General features: G+C 45.2%; 1 protein-coding gene across 1 annotated transcript in view; it reads left to right on the forward strand.

Annotated features, from left to right (window-relative positions):
* The window catches only part of atxn10 (ataxin 10), a 42,372-nt gene extending 35,746 nt beyond the window's left edge, over positions 1–6,626 (forward strand). The window contains exon 11 of the mRNA XM_036520354.1: positions 5,080–6,626. Coding sequence (XP_036376247.1) covers positions 5,080–5,264 — 185 coding nt within the window. The 3' untranslated portion in view covers positions 5,265–6,626. The remainder of the gene's footprint in view (positions 1–5,079) is intronic.
* The last annotated feature ends 12,798 nt before the right edge of the window (positions 6,627–19,424 follow it).

Genomic DNA, 19,424 nt, shown 5'->3' on the forward strand with positions numbered 1-19,424 from the left:
AAATTAATAAAAAAAAACCAGTAGTCACTGGAGCATACAAAATCCAAGCTCAGAATGCTGTCAGAATGTTTGCCTGTCTTTGAGTGATTGCATTTATCGGAGTTGCTTGATGTTTGCTTTTCGGCAGTGAGCTGCAGTTTGAAAATAGAGCTGAGAGAGGGAAGGATGTTTGCCGCATTGTGGTGTGTGCTGTGAAAGGTATCATGGTGCTGGCTGATGTTGTTTTCCTTGGCTGCTGTTGTGCTGGGTTTCTCTCCGTGCGTGGCGTCTGGCCTCTCCCACAGCCCTGTTTGCACGATGCTTTTATTTGTGTTTACAGCTCTGAGGGTTTGTTGTCATGCGCATTCTGTGAGGTTTGGGTAGCTAATTTGTGTGTCATGGCTGTGGTACATTCCATGAGCTTTGCATGTACTTTGTTGTCTCTTTTTATGTCCTGTCGACAAAGTCGTCCAAAGGGGCCTTATGTTTTGCTTCCCTTCTTAGATAACAAAGGAAGGTTCAGCTCTCTGTCAATTGCACTGTGATGAAACCTGTAAACAAACGCCATCCAGGCTGCTTCCCCAAACCAAAGGTTAAAATGTCAGAGGTCGAGGTCATAAAGAGTGCGGCCAGGTTGTGTGGTTTCCTGTCTCTTCCTCTTCCTCAGCCTGAGCTGGGTCCAAGTGCCATTCATTAACTGCGGAATCCAAAGCACAGACTTTCAGCAGCGTCAGACACTCGTCTCCTACTTTACATGGATGTCTACACATCCCATATTAGAATCAGAAAATGCTGGTTTGAATCAAGCAGAAAAACATTGGCATTAGGGTGAGGGGGTTCGGTTGTCCCCTCTGACCTCTGACCCCTGCAGCAGGCTGTGGGCCGGGGAGGAGGTGAGAGCAGGGTCTGTGACAGGCCGGCGGGCGTCTGCGCCGCAGCGTCATGTGTGTGCATTTGTTGGTTTGGCTGTGGTTTCCGTCGGGGACATTGCAGTCTGTCATGTGTACAGTCTTTGAGGAGCCCTTTGTCGTGGCTGACCGTACGCCTTTACTCAATGAAGGGAGGGAGTTTTCTGTTTTTTATTTCGGTTTTCTTGGTCAGAGGACCGGGTGTATGGAGAGTTCAGAGAGTATTTCACTCAGATCCAAGGTTTCATTACAAAAAAGAGAGAGACTTCTTATGAGACTGTTTTACAAAGGGACGATTGTCACAGAGAGCCTAGAAATATCCTCTGAAATGTATCCTTGTAGATTTCTCAATCGAAGAATTACCCAAGTGAGATTTAATGGGCACTGAAGGAGCCAAGGTATTAATGTTTAAAAGGGGAGCAGCCATTAGGGGCAGTGTCTGTTTCCTCTCAACAGATTCCACTGTGTTCCTGAGACGCAGAGGCTAATCTGCTAATAATAAAGATACTCACAAGGGTGTTTCAACAGTACAGCATTTGCCCAGCAGCCAAGAGATCAGGCATACTGCAGCGTTGGAGGAAATCACAGTTCAATGGACATTAAATTACAGGATGTTTCCTGTTTCATGCTTACATTTATGGATCACACTTTATTGTTAATAGTCATATTAGTAGTTATCAAAAAGAGTGAATTACAGCGTGCTGATTTAGCTGCTTTTCCCTCATGCTGACACATCGGCGTCCTGTGGCTTAGTGCGGCATACTGGTTCACCATTGTTTTTCTTTCTTGATTGTCACTGTGCTGGGCATTCAGCAGGTTAGATCACCTGATCACCTGTGTCCAGTGAGCTCTGGGCTGTTGATTTGAATCAGCACATATGTGACACTCAGAGTCATTGGAGTGTATCACGGTCAGTCATAGATGAGTTGTGTTTGACCAACAGCCAAATGAATGAAAGTGTTTGACCAATACCCAAATCAGTACTCTCAGTTTACATCCATAACATGTGTACATACTTAGAGTAACATGTTTTTTAATAATTATTAAAAGATATTCCTCACGCATTTGGTTGCAGGAAGAGGAAGGCTTCTGTAATGAAGTGGGCATATTTCAGTTTGTACAGTATACTCACTTTACTGTGGGTCCATATGTATAAAAGCGCAGTGCACTGGTCTTTAGAACATCATAAATACCTAAAAGCACCAGGAACTATGAGCTCGTTGGCCAGAAGCATGTAATGTTTATTCAGCAAATGTCACGCTGTTATAAAACCACGTTTAGGTGGTCTGGTGTGTTTTAGTGATTTAGTAACATTTCAAAACTGATGGGATCCGTCTTCTAAATGAGGGTCTTTACAAGTTCTGAAAGACTATCTGCCATTGCTTGGCAAGAAGCCTGGTTTCCAGGGCACTCATTGATGAGAACCCATCACTTAAACTCTTCAATTTCCCTGGCTTTACGCTCAGCTGGACCTGTTTCCATGTAAAATGTGGACTGTAAGTGGAATTAACGCAAGGTATAAATGTCCTTTAAAGAGGGAGTCATCTCAGAGCTGCAGCAGTTTGCTGCTGTGAATGCTGACACTTATCTTGTATTTGCCCAGAATTTCTCCCAGTCATGTCACTGGCCCAAATGTGTTTGTCCTTTATGTAGATTTGCAACAAATAGACCCTTGGTATTCTTGTAGTAACTATGGAAACATCAGAGGCCTGTCAGAGAGGAGCTCAGGATACAATCAAAGTGCTTAAAGTGTTGCTGGGATTAGGGACTTTAGAGCATGTGTAATTTCACCTCTTTGGGCAGTGGAACAAGAGGATAATGGGAATATTAGCTCACTCTCATTTTAATCTCTTGTTGCACTTCAGAATCAGTGAGCTAGCAGGGGCATGACAACAAGAGGGCTCATGCAGTATTCATCACCCCTCTCCGAGCTGGACACAGCTGTCCACAAAAGATCAAACGTGAATTGAGGTGTTAAAGAGACCTTTCGCTTGGCTCGGAGGACATGTAGAACCTTTCTGTCCATCTTTGCATAACTTCTAGAATGGTGTTCATACTTATGAAAAAGATCCATGGAAAAACAGCATGTTGGGTGCGGTGGTGGTGTGGTTTGGACAGATTGCAGCACACTGCTAATGTGGCTTTTAGCAGAGGGCAGTGGTGTGGAGACAGGCCTGTGCAGGGGGCCAGAGAGGCCGAGGACAGCACCCCTTGGCCCCGCGGGGAGTGAGCAAAGTGGCCAGTGCGTTTGCAAGGTCCCGCACTCAGGGCAGAGTGAGGCGGGGCTCACAGACCCACGCTCATATTTAATGGTTTATATGGAAAGCTGCCAAACTTACCTAAGACTGGCTTTCTCTTCCTCTCCTTGGCTCTCTCTCACACACACACTCCCCAGTGGGAGGTCTTCTTTCTCACATTCTGAATGAGAGATCCTGTACCATCCACCCAAACAGACGTTACACATTACAATGAAGGATGATGTATGCGAAATTCACATAAAATGTACATATACTCATTTAGCAGATACAGGTTAGTGCATATAGTATGCTGAGATGATGAAAAAACAGCAGTATGCATATACAGCTAGTCTATAATATAACCGGAATGTACCTTCCACCTGACCGTGACTCCAGTCAGATCACAGGTCTGTTTCCTTCCCTTTTCAGGGAGCACTAGGTGAAATGCTGTGTTCACTGTTTTAATGGTGATTTAGGGGCTTAGGTTAAGGCAGTGTGCTCAAACAGAGCTTTTTCACAGAGAGCGAGAGAGAACTTTCTGGAATGCAGGGGAGTTGGTCAGAATGTACACAAGTTAGCTTGAGAGGATCCCTGTGCTGTGTTCCCTGCTCCGCTCTCCCTGTCCCCAGCTGTTTAGAGATGGAGATATGGAGAGGAATAATTCAGTTTCACTGGCATCATCTGCTGGTGTAGCTGTGGGAGAAAGTGAAGAACTCAGAAGTGATTCAATTCCAAGAGTAAATATTGGATGAGGGCCGCAGTGTCTTGGGTTTTGTCTGTTTTTGCTTTGAATGTTTATTCATTTATGTCAGAAGGTAATCCCTGATAATGTAACGTTTGTCTCTTTCTCTATTTATTCTGCTATTTCCCTTCTTCTGCTAGGTGCAGAAGATTTACAGCAGAACAAAGAGTTGCATTCTGTCAGTGCTGTGATAGCTGGTGGAAATGGCACACGGTTCCTCCTGTGGAAGGGTTTGGCAGTGCCATTTATTTGAGAAAGTGTGCATCATTATGATTGCACTCCTGTAGATGCGTCGTCAGAGTCTGACAGGCAGGGCTCACATACTGCACCATCTCCTGGTGACAGGCCTTCCAGTCAGAGAGTAGCTAAACTGTGTGGAAGTCCTGTGCTGCTGGCTGGGTGGATGCTAAGGTAGGAGCTATTTCTGACTCTGGAGCGTGAGACTGGTGAAGGGAGTCTGTTGCAGGGTTTTTACCCCCCAGGCAGCCAGGGAGGCCAGGGGTACTGGTTTTAAAGTCGTGGGCATGACTCCGGGCCAGGGATTAAACCCCCAGCCTTCTACATGAGGGACACTCTGACCGCAAGGCAACCAACATGGTGTGTAGACTGGACTGCCCTGCTGTTAAAGCTCATCTTCTTCTCAGACAGGGGCAAACAGCATGGGTCTGGGAGGCTCAGAGCCCCCCTGCCTCAGTGGTCAAAATTCCCGCACCCTGTCCCAGACACAGTGTGCTGGTCTTGTGTGAGTTTGGGTCAGAATTCCCGCACCCTATCCCAGACACAGTGTGCTGGTCCTGTGTGAGTTTGGGTCAGCAGGTCACAGAGAGAGCGCTGAGTCATTCACAGCAGCTCAGCGGAACATGGAGCTTGTGCAGCAAGTGGAGGCGATATAAGCCTGCAGGGGTAAAGCACCTACACCTGAAAGAAATCAATCATGAAAGTGAAACATTTCTGTAAACACAAGGAGTGTTCTTTGAATACTTGAATAAATGCTGCACATGTTACTAAGCAGGGAGTCATAGGGATGTGATGGGCAGACTGTGATGCAGGAGACTCCCTCTTTCAATCAAAGTTTAAAATGTGGTCCTTTCTTTCTGTGTTCATTGAAGATCCTAGGGAACTTACTGCACTGAGTTGGAGTTTCCTGTTTTTTTGGTGTCCCCTCTTCTCTTCTGTCCTGTGTTTGTGTCCTTAACCGGTGGCCTCTCTCCAGTCATCAGCCAGTGGGCCATCTTCGCCATCCGCATCCTGTTAGAACACAACCCGCAGAACCAGGAGGTGGTGCAGGCCCTGGAGCGCCGGGGTGTGGCCGACGACTCCGCCCTGCGGGAGATGGGCTTTCGACTGGAGGAGAGAGATGGCAGCCTGCTGCTCAAACCCCTCAGCAAGGACCCCTGACTGATCTGAGGTCAGCGGTGGCGGCGGCGGCAGCAGCAGCGGCATGGTGCAGCTGTGACTGCAGACATGAGAAGGCAGCTCGGTACCAGGGAATGGATTTACAGCGAATAATTTATATTGGCTAGCTATCAGAAATTACAAGCCATAAACAGATAATGGTGTATATTTATAGTGCCAGGCTGCAACAATAATTCTTTAATATCTTTTCTTCAGGGCTGCTTGATTTGGGGAATGTATTCAACAGAGATATTTTCGAATGAAGGGCCTTGGATAGCAGCTCCCAAAAGTTAGTTGATATGGTTTATGCTGATGTGTTTCGATGTGTCTTTGTCAGAGCTGACAAAGAAACAAAACGTATTACATGTACATGGTTCTCCCACGCTGGGAGTGCTGCTCCTCCTGGGTTGCTAATTATATACTGTGTAAGCAAGTGGGACAAAGTGTGTGTTTAACCTGGCCTCACATTTACTGCAGATTACTTTCTGCCAAACTCTTTTCTCCATACGTTTCATGCCATGCCTAGTTTCGTCTGTATTATTGTGGTGTTGGAGCTAAGAGGACACATTTGATTCACATGTTTCTATGACCACTACATGCACACGTACAATGTCCATAACAGAATATATATTTTTTGGTTTCACATGATAATGAAAGGTCTCCAACAGCCCAGATGAAGTTAGGAGAAGATTGGAAGATGAAGTACTCATTTTAACTGGTTAATTTCAGACTCCACAAGCTAATCTATAACTACGTCATGTTGATTTACTCCTCTTGAGAGCTAAAGCATAAATATGCTATGACTAGTTTTCCCCTGTGCAAACTGGCAACCAAGTGTTCAGACTTCATTGTAAAAACTGATTTATGGCATGTGTAATCCTGCATTGCACATGTTGTATTTATTAATAATCTCAATACAAAAACTATTAAGTGAAATAATGCTCATTCCATCACAGGACACACAGTTTTGAAACCTGGTTTAATAATAATATGTGAAATATTCTGCATCTCTTGTTGTTGCGTCCCAAACACTAATGCCTACTGAGTCTCTGTGTTCTGCCCAGATGTTACTTGTTTTGAGTTGCATGCAAATTGTTCATCCTTCACTCGCTCACATTTCCACCATAAAACATTTTTTTTGTTTGTATTCTTTGTTCCCTGAGCATGCAACTCTTAATCCACCAATTAATTTTCCACGGCTGGAAATATTTGGCTGGGCCTGAGCTGTCTTCTGCCTCTCTTGAGTCTGACTTTTACTTCCTGGTACAAATTAGGTGAAATTGAACTGAAGTACGATCGGTGCTTAAGTCTGGCTAGGGTTTCTCTATTTCCTTTAACAGGAGCATGAAATTTAGAGCAGTTAACCCTCCCTCATGTGTAATTAACTCTTAAATATGGGGACTAGTCTTGAAATATTGTAAAACTTCTCCCCTGTCCTAGTGGATATATTTTGTGGATAATATCGTTTTTGTCTTTTTTTCCCCATTAGTTGTGGTGACATACCTTCAGGATGGTGATGACAGCAGAATTAGCTGTCCTGCTTCTTGTTCGCTCTGTATGGAAGGTGCTGGAAGGTGCTGGAGTGTGCGGCTCTGCCCTTGCCAGACTGGGTTTCGCAGGGTTAAATGTGGAACGAGTGCATACAATGGAAATTCCTCAGTGGTGGCAGGGAGAGCGCGGTGGAGCTGTGGGTGTCCCCTTCACTCCTTTTACCACTTTGGAGTAGACACTTCTTCACCTCCGCCCTCGTCTGCCAAGCAGTGGGGTACACAAAACACACAGGCATAATCCATATAATAAAATGGCAAATGAATGGGTTTTGTGGAAAGCAGAAAGGGGTAATGCTCTGTGTTTTCTAAATGGGAAAATGTAGGGCTTTTCAGAGTGAAAACATGCTGATTACTGTATTGTAAAGTGGCTTTTGATTCCCCTGTGAGGTTTAATCCTCTGAACACAACTGCACCCCCGTCCTCCACCAATGGCAGCTCAGCCCCCAGAGGGACTTCTATTACTGCTGAGGAGGGATTAATTCTGAAGCTGATCAGTCATTAAAAAAGCCAGGCCTGAGAGTGGAGGGCCAGCCCTTCACTGCTTTTCACCGCTGTGCCTATGTCTTCATAGAAAACTGGCTTCACAGTTTGTTTCAAAACAATGCGTAGCGGTAGGTGAATGAAGCCTCCCTATATACATTTTTTCCTTTGCTTTTTTTTTTTCTCCCTTCGTCTTCTTCCTCCTCGGAAAGCAATTAAAGTGGGGGATTTCATAGAAGGGAGGCAGGGAGGGGAATGGACCGGTGAGCCATTATCCCACTGATGCTTCTCAATGACTCGCACTGCTCTGGGCGCACAAAAGGAGTAGCCTAGCTGGAGGCTGAGCACGGCCCTATCAAAAGAGCGCCAGTAAACACCATTATAGAGCCCTGTTCTCTCATTCGTTATGCACACATGCCAAAAAAGGGAGTTTAAATGAAAAAGAAAAACTGATCCCATTTATGTTTTGAAAATATTTTCATTTGGTGCGTTGAGGGTGAAGTGTGAATTATGCCTGATGATTTGAGTTAGGGGGTGTAAGGGCATGTGCCTCGCTCTGTGTCAGGATGGATTATAAGGAAACATGCGCTTTACTTACTTTACTTAGATGTGTGAAGATTTATAATGGAGAGTAGATTCAGCTGAGCTGACGGCAGCGGTTAAGCACAGAGCTGAGCTGCATGCTCTGAATTTCACTCTTTCAACACGGGGGGAAACTGGAAACATAAACGAGGGCAACTGAAGGGAAGAAAGTGAAGACAGTTTGCATGGCCATTTTTCTGATTGATGATAAAACAGTATGTGCATCTTATAATGTCCTTTTCATCCTTGTCTAAAGGAATAAAAGAAAACAAGTGGCGGAAGAGTGTGTTCAGGAGAGAATAAAATAGGCAATAAACAACACACAAATCTTCCAGAATATCTGATGGTAGTCTGAGCAGCAGCCAGTGTGGCGAGTTATTGACAATGGTCAATTCAGAGGACTGGCTGATCTCTGCGGGGCTTAAAAGTGTGTGCCAATATCAGGAAATAAAGCCGCTTTAATATCCTGCCTGAGGGGAGGGGGCTCAGCACTAGACGCTCTCCAGTTAGGCCATTGTTGGGGTTTGTTAACAGGTGTGTGTTTAAATAGAAAGGCTTTTACTGTGCCTGCTACCCGAGCCCCTGGCCTGCTGAACTCCAGTTGCTTTTCCCTCCGCACTTTTTTTTTTTTTTTTATTATTATCAATGACAGCTTTTCAGCAGCCTGGGAAAAGGGGAGAGGAAGGAGGAATTAGAACTGAGCAGTGCAGCCAAGCGCAGAGTGCCAGAGCAGGTACAGTGTGCTGTGTGCCCCCACCTCCAAACCAAACCCTGCCATTCCTCCATCCAGCATCAGCTCATTGTGTCATGCTGTTATCTGCCCCCCTAACACTCCTCAGCTTACACACACACACACTCCTACTGATCAGAAACTTTGCCTGTGCCATGGTGCAGTAATGTTATCTGCCCCCCTAACACTCCTCAGCTTACACACACACACACACACACACTCCTACTGATCAGAAACTTTGCCTGTGCCATGGTGCAGTAATGTTATCTGCCCCCCTAACACTCCTCAGCTTACACACACACACACACACACACACACTCCTACTGATAAGAAACTGCCTGTGCCATGGTGCAGTAATGTTATCTGCCCCCCTAACACTCCTCAGCTTACACACACACATACACACACTCCTACTGATAAGAAACTGCCTGTGCCATGGTGCAGTAATGTTATCTGCCCCCCTAACACTCCTCAGCTTACACACACACATACACACACTCCTACTGATAAGAAACTGCCTGTGCCATGGTGCAGTAATGTTATCTGCCCCCCTAACACTCCTCAGCTTACACACACACACACACACACTCCTACTGATAAGAAACTGCCTGTGCCGTGGTGCAGTAATGTTATCTGCCCCCCTAACACTCCTCAGCTTACACACACACACACACATACACACACTCCTACTGATAAGAAACTGCCTGTGCCGTGGTGCAGTAATGTTATCTGCCAGGCATCTGGTCTTCTTGCTTTGGCAAAAAGCACAGTCCACAAACAGCACAAGCCAGGGTACGGCATATCACCATTTTCAAGCTTTTGAGCTTCATATTGCTCCATGTCATCATACTCGTTTATAGCAAGATTTTATTGTTTCCGTGTAAGGTGACTTGCATTGGCTGCCTGACTACAATTAAACCAAAGATAACGATAATACGTTTTGCTAACAAGTGGAATAAAAGCGATGTTGGATTGATATTCAGAAGAAATTTGCAGTGACTTGTTTCTTATTTTGATTTAAGATTTTTGAAGCTGGATGTTGTATGCACTGTACCATAGTGTAACGTAAATTAAATAGATGACTGAAGTTTCCCTTAATGTATGAATAATTTTCATCATACTAGACAGCAGAATCAACTCATTTAGTTGTAAGACCTGCACGTTGAGGGTTTTCAGATTAAAACTGATTTATGGAGTTATGAAGGCAACTGAAAGGACTGCTGTAAAAGCCAAAACAAATTCTTGTATTTGATTTTCACTAAACAATTACGTAAAACCCAGTACAGAGGGGTTTTAATTGAAGACAGTTTCTTTCCCAAGTGTCCTTGTTCATACTAAAAATACTATTTTCTAGTCTGTTGATGATCAGACTTTTCCTTTTTCCATGTCAGTCCTGTCGGTGAAATACAGAACACCATAAAAAAAAGGTCAGTTCTTACGCATTTTCACCACGCATATATCAGGAAAAATCGTTACACTGTGGCACGAAGGTTAAAAAAAGAGGAAAAAACCCAAACGTCAACTGAGTCTTCCCTCTATATTGGGCAGTGTGGTGGGGTTTACAGAGCCGGGCCCATGTGGCACTCTCCTGAGAGAGCTGCCTGAACGATAACCTCGCCACTTCCATGGAACCCTGCCCTGTTAATAGTTTCCACCCCAGGGAAGGGAAGAGTGGGATACACTTCCTGTGGCTGACTGGGTGCTGGCCACAGCACGACGCAGCTCTCACTGCAGGAAGCCGTGCCACCAAGACTCCTGCTGGCCTCCCCTCTGCCTCTCCCAGCTCCTTCAGCCACATCATACCCGAAAGCTGCTGTTTCCCAGGACTCCAGCTGCATTTCAGAAATGGGCAGCTCCAGTATTTGGGAGCTGCAGGCTCTGCTGGTTCACATGTTATCACGCTTTTCATTGTTTAATGAAAGATTTTACACACCAATGTATAGTAGTTTAGGAAATTAATAATTGAAAAGTATCAAGTCTCCCATTCGGCTCCTGAGACGAGAGCAAATAGCACTGAATGGCTTAAGGAGGGGAACAGCATTTGAGGGCCGTAATTCAAATTTTCATTCTGCTGCAATTCAGATTTTCTATAATGGAGGATAATGCATGCTAATTATTTGGTATTTACATCAGCTATCTTGATTTGAATTACATGTTAAATGGCTGGTTCTTTTCTCTGCTGCCGACTGAGAAACACAGGTAGTCTCAGTTTAAATAAGATGGTTCAGTCGTGTCTGCAAGAAGTGCTTGCGTTGTGGTTAAGACTGATAACGGATGGTTGTGATATATTAACATTCATTTTACACTTTTTTTAATCAACAAACAGTTCAATATTATCGCATGCAAAAGTAAATAGATCAAATACAAAATGTATTCTTACTGTTACTGCACCACCATAATTCGCAACACGTCTGAAATAATCACTTACAGTCATATAGTCACAGTTAGTTTTGTTATTTCGTAAGCTGTTACTGCTTTACATGAGTACAGCTGCATACTTGTCAGTGTCAGTTTAGGGGAATGCAGATTATGAAATGCCAATATTTCTGAAACCAATGTGGCCATAAACTCCAGCGCCTGCCTCGGCGGGAAATTTGAATTGTGCTGGAGGCAGAAGCCATTGGTGGCGCCGGTAATCGGCCACAGGTGAGGAGTTCCGGGCTCAAGTGGCCGTTGCTCCCCAGAACTGTCACCCTGCATCGAAAACTCGCAATCTGAGGTGAAAATGACATCGGTAGGAACCGTTCTGCACTGAATATGTCGGATAATTCAGCAGTTAATATTAAAGGAAGTGTGATTTTGCGTGTAAAATACCATTCACCTGAAAAGCGAACCATGGTGCTGTATCCCGTGTTTTTGGACGGTAAAAACCTTAGATAGTCGAGCCCGAAATATCAGCAGTTGTCACACCTCTCTTGTCCTCTCTTGAAGGCTTAGGTTAACTAGCGTTATCTGAATAGCCATTTACCAGCGCCGCAGCTAGCTAACCAGCGCTTACCGTTACTCGAGCTAAAATGGGTTCCGCACACAAGTGTATTTACACAAATATTTAAGTGTTTAGACGTAAAGCGGAAATGTCTGTTACTTGTATAATCCAAACTAAAAATATGTTTCAGTAATATCGGGTTCTCATATGCCTCTCTTCCTTACTGTACACTTTATCAATTCGTGTGGAAAATAACGCATGATTCTAGTTTATCCTTATTAGGACATTTAGAGGCGCTACATACAGGCCTGTAAATGCCAGCAGGCCTCAGGTTGTAGGCTAAAGTTTGTTTCTGAGGATCTGAAGGGAAAAATAAACTTGCGATGAACACACCACCCTAGCCACAATCCTAGGAGGCCCTTAAGTGATTTAGTGGTGGTACAGCTATATCTAGGGCTGGCCAGCTGTGCTTTGCAGATTATGCATGTAAGAGTGGCCAGTGATTCAGTGTGGTGAGAAACCTTGTGGTTTCACAATTTCAAAGCAGGCTAACCCCAGGCAATGCTCTGCACTTTCACAGGAGTTCACTCGGCAGAGAAGAATTAGAAGAAGTAAAATGCCAACCAGATCAACTGCTGTAAACTCAAATGACTGTACGAAATTGCAGGCGAAGAATTTGACATGTTATCCTAAAAAAGCCAGGAGAACCAATTACTACTCCATTATGCAATGCCTGCTGAAAGGCAATGGCAGGGAATCCAACAAAATATTTAAACTGGCCCTGAACATATTGAATGCATCCTGAAACATTCCTATCCAATGGTTTCTTTGTGGTTTTTAAAAAGTTTCTATCATATCTACCAAATGATGTGTACAGACCTACTTGCTAACATCAGGTTATAAAATAATGAGCTAAATATGTGGATATCTCTTTATGTCACAAATGAGGGGTGGATTTTTTTAACTTTTGGGGGGAATTTCCACAGATTGATTATTGTATCCACAGTAGCAGTATCATTCATTTATCTAGCAGTGTCATTTAAAATGTAGACATTGCAGTGCAGTGCTGTTTATTTTCTGATCATGCATCAGGTTATGAGCACTTTTGATGAAGGCTCCACTGCGTAAACGTGGTGATACATAGCAAGTACCCTTAACATTGATGATTGGTTATTTAAGAGTTTTTGAATTGTAAGAGCAGTGATGTCCAAAGAGCAGAACCTTTTTCTTCTCTTTTGAATAGATGAAGTGATTTCTTATGTTGTTTTCTTATCTGGGGAGTAGCAGGCATCTTTTTTAACAGCCAAAATCAGTCCCACCCTTGCCAACATCACCACTTTCATGTGGATGGATGACGCACTGGTTAATTGAAGTAACAGGCCTTAATCAATGGGAATGTTGACATAATTCATTTCCGTTTGGAAATGACACGTGCACTTTTCCTGTGTCTCTGTAGTCTGTGGGGAAGGTAACTCCAGGTCCATTCACCCATGGAATAGTCTACTGTTTGTTCTCCAAGCTTGCTCATGTATGCTCAGTTTCAAAGTTATGTTTCATTGCTGAAAAGGGGATGCTAATTCACTGTTTGTATTGCGTGTATTTATAGTGAAAAGGTGCAAAATCTTTTTAAAAGGAAAAGTCTTCCTTGGAGCCTCTCTCATGCTGTGAAGGGGGCGGTCATAAAGCAGGGCTGTGATGCAGTGCAGGGAGTTTGGATTGACAGTCTTCTCATTTTGTGTTTTGTTTTATTGCATTTCTCTGTATCCTCCAGCTCATAGAGGCGACTGGCAGGGCTGTTTTATGCAGTGCCATGGCCTTGAGTTCGGGCGAAATCTGCCACACATTGCGTGAGATTCAATCGTTGTTCAGTGGTGTCTGTGACAGTGGTCTTCAACGTAGCATTAATTAAGATTAAAAACAAAGCATAAACAATAAACACTAGGCCACAAAAACCACAACTGTGTCCCATTCCAATCTTGGACCCAGCCAAAGAAAGTAAATACAATAATAAAGTCAAGATTTGTTCCTCCCACTAGAAAGCCCCGCTATGTATGGTCTTAAGTGAAATGCATTATTCAACAGAGAGAACCGTAAGGATGTCATTCATTGGAAACCAAGCAAACCGGCATCAGATAGATCGCGTTTCACATCGGAGGCTGGCAGCATTGCTCTGCAGATGTGCAACTTGGCATTTTGACTTATTTCTCAACTAACCCAGGAAATAAGGAGAAGGGCCTTGTGTGTGTGTGTGTGTGTGTGTGTGTGTGTGTGTGTGTGTTGGTGGAGGGGGTTCAGGGGGACAGCTGTAATGGAATCACTTCATAAGTAAAATACCAGTCTGGGTACAATAGGCAGCCACAAACCAATGCTGTGGTAAGAATGTTTTTCCAATATGGCATGTATTTATTTGAAGCATATTGGGATTAAAAATATATTTTGCTCTCCTCAGAAAAAAACAGAAGAGGGGCTGGTGGCCTTCTTAAAGCCGTTGAACAAGTAGTTGGAGGCCAAGGCTACTTTTGCAGATGAACTGAGAGGTAAGGAGATAAACGGAGAGGTAAGGATATAAACGGAGAGGTAAGGGCAGATAAAAGGAGAGGTAAGGGCAGATAAACGGAGAGGTAAGGAGATAAACGGAGAGGTAAGGGCAGATAAACGGAGAGGTAAGGAGATAAACGGAGAGGTAAGGGCAGATAAACGGAGAGGTAAGGGCAGATAAACGGAGAGGTAAGGGCAGATAAACGGAGAGGTAAGGGCAGATAAACGGAGAGGTAAGGAGATAAACGGAGAGGTAAGGGCAGATAAACGGAGAGGTAAGGGCAGATAAACGGAGAGGTAAGGGCAGATAAACGGAGAGGTAAGGGCAGATAAACGGAGAGGTAAGGATATAAACGGAGAGGTAAGGGCAGATAAATGGAGAGGTAAGGGCAGATAAACGGAGAGGTAAGGGCAGATAAACGGAGAGGTAAGGAGATAAACGGAGAGGTAAGGGCAGATAAACGGAGAGATAAGGGCAGATAAACGGAGAGGTAAGGAGATAAACGGAGAGGTAAGGGCAGATAAACGGAGAGGTAAGAAGATAAACGGAGAGGTAAGGGCAGATAAACGGAGAGGTAAGGGCAGATAAACGGAGAGGTAAGGAGATAAACGGAGAGGTAAGGGCAGATAAATGGAGAGGTAAGGGCAGATAAACGGAGAGGTAAGGAGATAAACGGAGAGGTAAGGAGATAAACGGTAAGGGGAGTATTTGTATAAACTCCTGTTGTCAGTGTGTTACGTGTTAAAACTCAATGGTAATGATATTCAATATTAAGCAATAAGCCCTCCTTCTACAAGGACAGAAGTGATATCTGGACAGCATCTAAAGGGGTGAAATATAATAATTGATTTTTCTGTGCTGTTTGACAGCTGTGAGTGTAGTGGAATGTGTGATGGACTCCTGAAATGAAGAATAATGAAACCACATTCATAAAGGCACTTTACCTGGATTTGAGCCTCTGAAGTGGTACAGTTTTAGAAAACTGTCAGGTTATCAAAAAGGAATTAATCATTTGACTTTTAAGATAAAGGGAGACATATATTCCTGTGCCTTGATTTCTTGAGAAAATATCAAATTATCTGTGAGATAATATATGTGGTTTTAGCCAGATAATCTTCAACCCGGAGTTGTTGGAAGGTGTTGTTGAAGGGGATGAAGGGGTGAACGGCTTTCCAGACCATTGGAGATAAAAAGATTAGCTAATGACATGTTGCTTTGTTGGGCAGCCAAAGATGCCTCTCACGGCCGTCAGCCCGTCAGGGCTTCTTATTTCTAATCATGGGTGATTGGCGGGAAGTGTGAAGGAAAGGACGGGCCTCGTGATGCAAATCAGAAGTGTTTAAAAAGACTGTGACCACACAGTGACTGCTTAACATTCCATGAGTTTCATATGGCCTGAGCTGTGAATTAACGTCTCCCCTGGCCTATGCCATCAGAGTGGACTCCTGGAGCCCCCACAACCCCCACTGGGAGTGGCAGTTAGCTTCAGAATACTAACCACGTTCTCCTTGATTTATAGATGTGAACATCTTCCATTGGTAAAGACAACATTAGTGGTGTATACATTGTATATCCCTGACACCTGTTCCCTAATTACTGAAGTCACATGGTGAAACTCGGTGGTGTCGTGCTTACTCCTGTAGCTAAACCCTGAAGGGTATTTCCATTGGAATGTCTAGGGTGGAATTCCTTTCAAATGGCAAATGACCTGACTCTCCACACCCCCTCTGTCTTTGCCGTATTCACTCAAGGAATATATTCAATGATTAGTTACTGGACCATGGTGACCAGACTTTAGAACGGCCGTCATGACCTGTGACTAAGGCTGACACGGTTAGTAATGTTAGTGAGTGGAGGCAGGGGAGCTTAATGGTGCAGTCACATGCAATTAAAAACCTTTCTCCGGAAACAGTGGTCTAAGCATTCTGTAGGATTTATGTAATCTTCATCAATAAAAAAAAACAAAAAAACATAATGAATGTAAAAACAGAATTTCTGAAGACGAGGCACTGAAGCCATAAATTAAATGACTGGTAGGCAAAAGTGTATCTCATATAACCCTTGTGTTTTACAAAGTGCAAATCTGTGATGGTTGTGACATTTAAAATTTAGGCAGCAATGACATTTTTTTAATTTTTAACTTTTCATGGCAAAACCATTGAAACAGCAAATACAGCTGATCTGATTTGTTCACACTTCACACTCAAGTCTGCTGCATTTGAATTCTATGGGATTGTCAGTTTCCCATCAATCAATATATTAAGTGTGTTTCAAACATGCGTGTAAAATTAAAATTAAAAGGGTAGACATCTCTCTGTATGCATTATTGCCATTCTGAGAAAATCTGGTAGAAGAGTAGAAGGGAGGTGAACTTGTAGTCTATGTGTTACGTCTTGGAAAGGTACAGCTGTTCATTGAAATGCTGCTTATATGTATGTAAAGCAAGATCTTGCATTAATGTGACTTTCTAATTATACGATTTAGTGAGCTTTCCGTGGTCAACAGTGATTTAGTTATATATGTCCAAGAGTAAAGTATTCAGCATTATTGTGTTTGCAAAGAAAGGTACCCTACCCACAGAACAGTCATATACACACAGTACCATATGCCAAGCTCATATGGAATCAGATCAGCAGTGTAAGAAGCAAGCATTGTACCACATGTACACATGGAACAGAGAACACACCGCTGCCAGTGATCTGAGGGCTGCTTCACCCACACCATGTGACTTTCATAGAATCCCTGGCACAGACTCAAGGACATATGTTTTACCAATTTTTCATTTCTTCACAGTGTGTTCTCCCATGAAAAAAACAACTCGCTAACCTTCAGTGTCCTCAGGATCTTTAAGACTGTGTGTCACAGGGTCATATTCACTCAGTCGGGAGCATCATGGTGGCATTGCACCTGTGTAGCTGTATCAGAGGAAGAGAAGAGAAGGAGGTTTACATATCCTGCATGAATCCTGAGGGAGAATATTACCAGTTTGAGATGTTAGTAACAGATTTTCTGCTGAATCGTAATGTCACTGGCATCAGCATCTCCATATTGTGTCCCTGGATGAAATATGCTTCCTGTCATGGACTCCTGTCACACAGAGTGCTGCATCGCCACAGGATGCGTGCACTCATCCCGACCTCCTCTCACTTTGCTTAAGTGCCGTAAAACTGCTCAAATAAAGATGAAGCACAACAATGCAACAGCTGGCTGGGGGAATCTTGGGAAACGCACAGCTCTGAAGCCATGGCTTCACCGCATGGCATTCCGCTCCTTTCAGAGCCCGCAGGACCTGTGAAAGGACTGCAGACTGATAGACGGGAGCCTCTTGCAGCTCATTGTTTGGAAATACTTCAGCTTTTCGACCTGTCTGAAACCCCGGGTCTCAGCCGCACGACCCGCTTTATTTATTAGATACGTCACCCTGGTTCTTTCCCAGCCGGAATGTTTGTGTTTGTGTTGTGTTACGGATGCCTTCTCCCTGTCCCTCTTTGCCTTTGTGAGGGCCGGCAGCCAAGGCCTGCCCTGCTCTGGGAACAGGGATCAATGGGCAGCTGTGTCTGGCTACTGTGAGGTTACTGCAGGCTGCTGTGAGTGTGTCTGGCTGCAGTGAGGTTACTGCAGGCTGCAGTGAGTGTGTCTGGCTGCTGTGAGGTTACTGCAGGCTGCTGTGAGTGTGTCTGGCTGCTGTGAGGTTACTGCAGGCTGCAGTGAGTGTGTCTGGCTGCTGTGAGGTTACTGCAGGCTGCTGTGAGTGTGTCTGGCTGCTGTGAGGTTACTGCAGGCTGATGTGAGTGTGTCTGGCTGCAGTGAGGTTACTGCAGGCTGCTGTGAGTGTGTCTGGCTGCTGTGAGGTTACTGCAGGCTGCAGTGAGTGTGTCTGGCTGCTGTGAGGTTACTGCAGGCTGCTGTGAGTGTGTCTGGCTGCTGTGAGGTTACTGCAGGCTGCTGGGAGTGTGTCTGGCTGCAGTGAGGTTACTGCAGGCTGCTGTGAGTGTGTCTGGCTACTGTGAGGTTACTGCAGGCTGCTGTGAGTGTGTCTGGCTGCAGTGAGGTTACTGCAGGCTGCTGTGAGTGTGTCTGGCTACAGTGAGGTTACCGCAGGCTGCAGTGAGTGTGTCTGGCTGCAGTGAGGTTACTGCAGGCTGCTGGGAGTGTGTCTGGCTACTGTGAGGTTACCGCAGGCTGCTGTGAGTGTGTCTGGCTGCAGTGAGGTTACTGCAGGCTGCTGTGAGTGTGTCTGGCTACTGTGAGGTTACCGCAGGCTGCAGTGAGTGTGTCTGGCTACTGTGAGGTTACCGCAGGCTGCTGTGAGTGTGTCTGGCTGCAGTGAGGTTACTGCAGGCTGCTGTGAGTGTGTCTGGCTGCAGTGAGGTTACCGCAGGCTGCAGTGAGTGTGTCTGGCTGCAGTGAGGTTACTGCAGGCTGCTGTGAGTGTGTCTGGCTACTGTGAGGTTACTGCAGGCTGCAGTGAGTGTGTCTGGCTACTGTGAGGTTACCGCAGGCTGCTGTGAGTGTGTCTGGCTGCAGTGAGGTTACTGCAGGCTGCTGTGAGTGTGTCTGGCTGCAGTGAGGTTACTGCAGGCTGCAGTGAGTGTGTCTGGCTGCAGTGAGGTTACTGCAGGCTGCTGTGAGTGTGTCTGGCTACTGTGAGGTTACTGCAGGCTGCAGTGAGTGTGTCTGGCTACTGTGAGGTTACCGCAGGCTGCTGTGAGTGTGTCTGGCTGCAGTGAGGTTACTGCAGGCTGCTGTGAGTGTGTCTGGCTGCAGTGAGGTTACTGCAGGCTGCAGTGAGTGTGTCTGGCTACTTTGAGGTTACCGCAGGCTGATGTGAGTGTGTCTGGCTGCAGTGAGGTTACTGCAGGCTGCTGTGAGTGTGTCTGGCTACTGTGAGGTTACTGCAGGCTGCAGTGAGTGTGTCTGGCTGCTGTGAGGTTACTGCAGGCTGCTGTGAGTGTGTCTGGCTGCAGTGAGGTTACTGCAGGCTGCAGTGAGTGTGTCTGGCTACTGTGAGGTTACCGCAGGCTGCTGTGAGTGTGTCTGGCTGCAGTGAGGTTACTGCAGGCTGCTGTGAGTGTGTCTGGCTGCAGTAAGGTTACTGCAGGCTGCAGTGAGTGTGTCTGGCTACTTTGAGGTTACTGCAGGCTGATGTGAGTGTGTCTGGCTGCAGTGAGGTTACTGCAGGCTGCTGTGAGTGTGTCTGGCTACTGTGAGGTTACTGCAGGCTGCAGTGAGTGTGTCTGGCTGCTGTGAGGTTACTGCAGGCTGCTGTGAGTGTGTCTGGCTGCAGTGAGGTTACTGCAGGCTGCAGTGAGTGTGTCTGGCTACTGTGAGGTTACCGCAGGCTGATGTGAGTGTG

Source organism: Megalops cyprinoides, chromosome 25 (assembly GCF_013368585.1).
Source record: "Megalops cyprinoides isolate fMegCyp1 chromosome 25, fMegCyp1.pri, whole genome shotgun sequence".
Classification (NCBI taxonomy): domain Eukaryota; kingdom Metazoa; phylum Chordata; class Actinopteri; order Elopiformes; family Megalopidae; genus Megalops; species Megalops cyprinoides.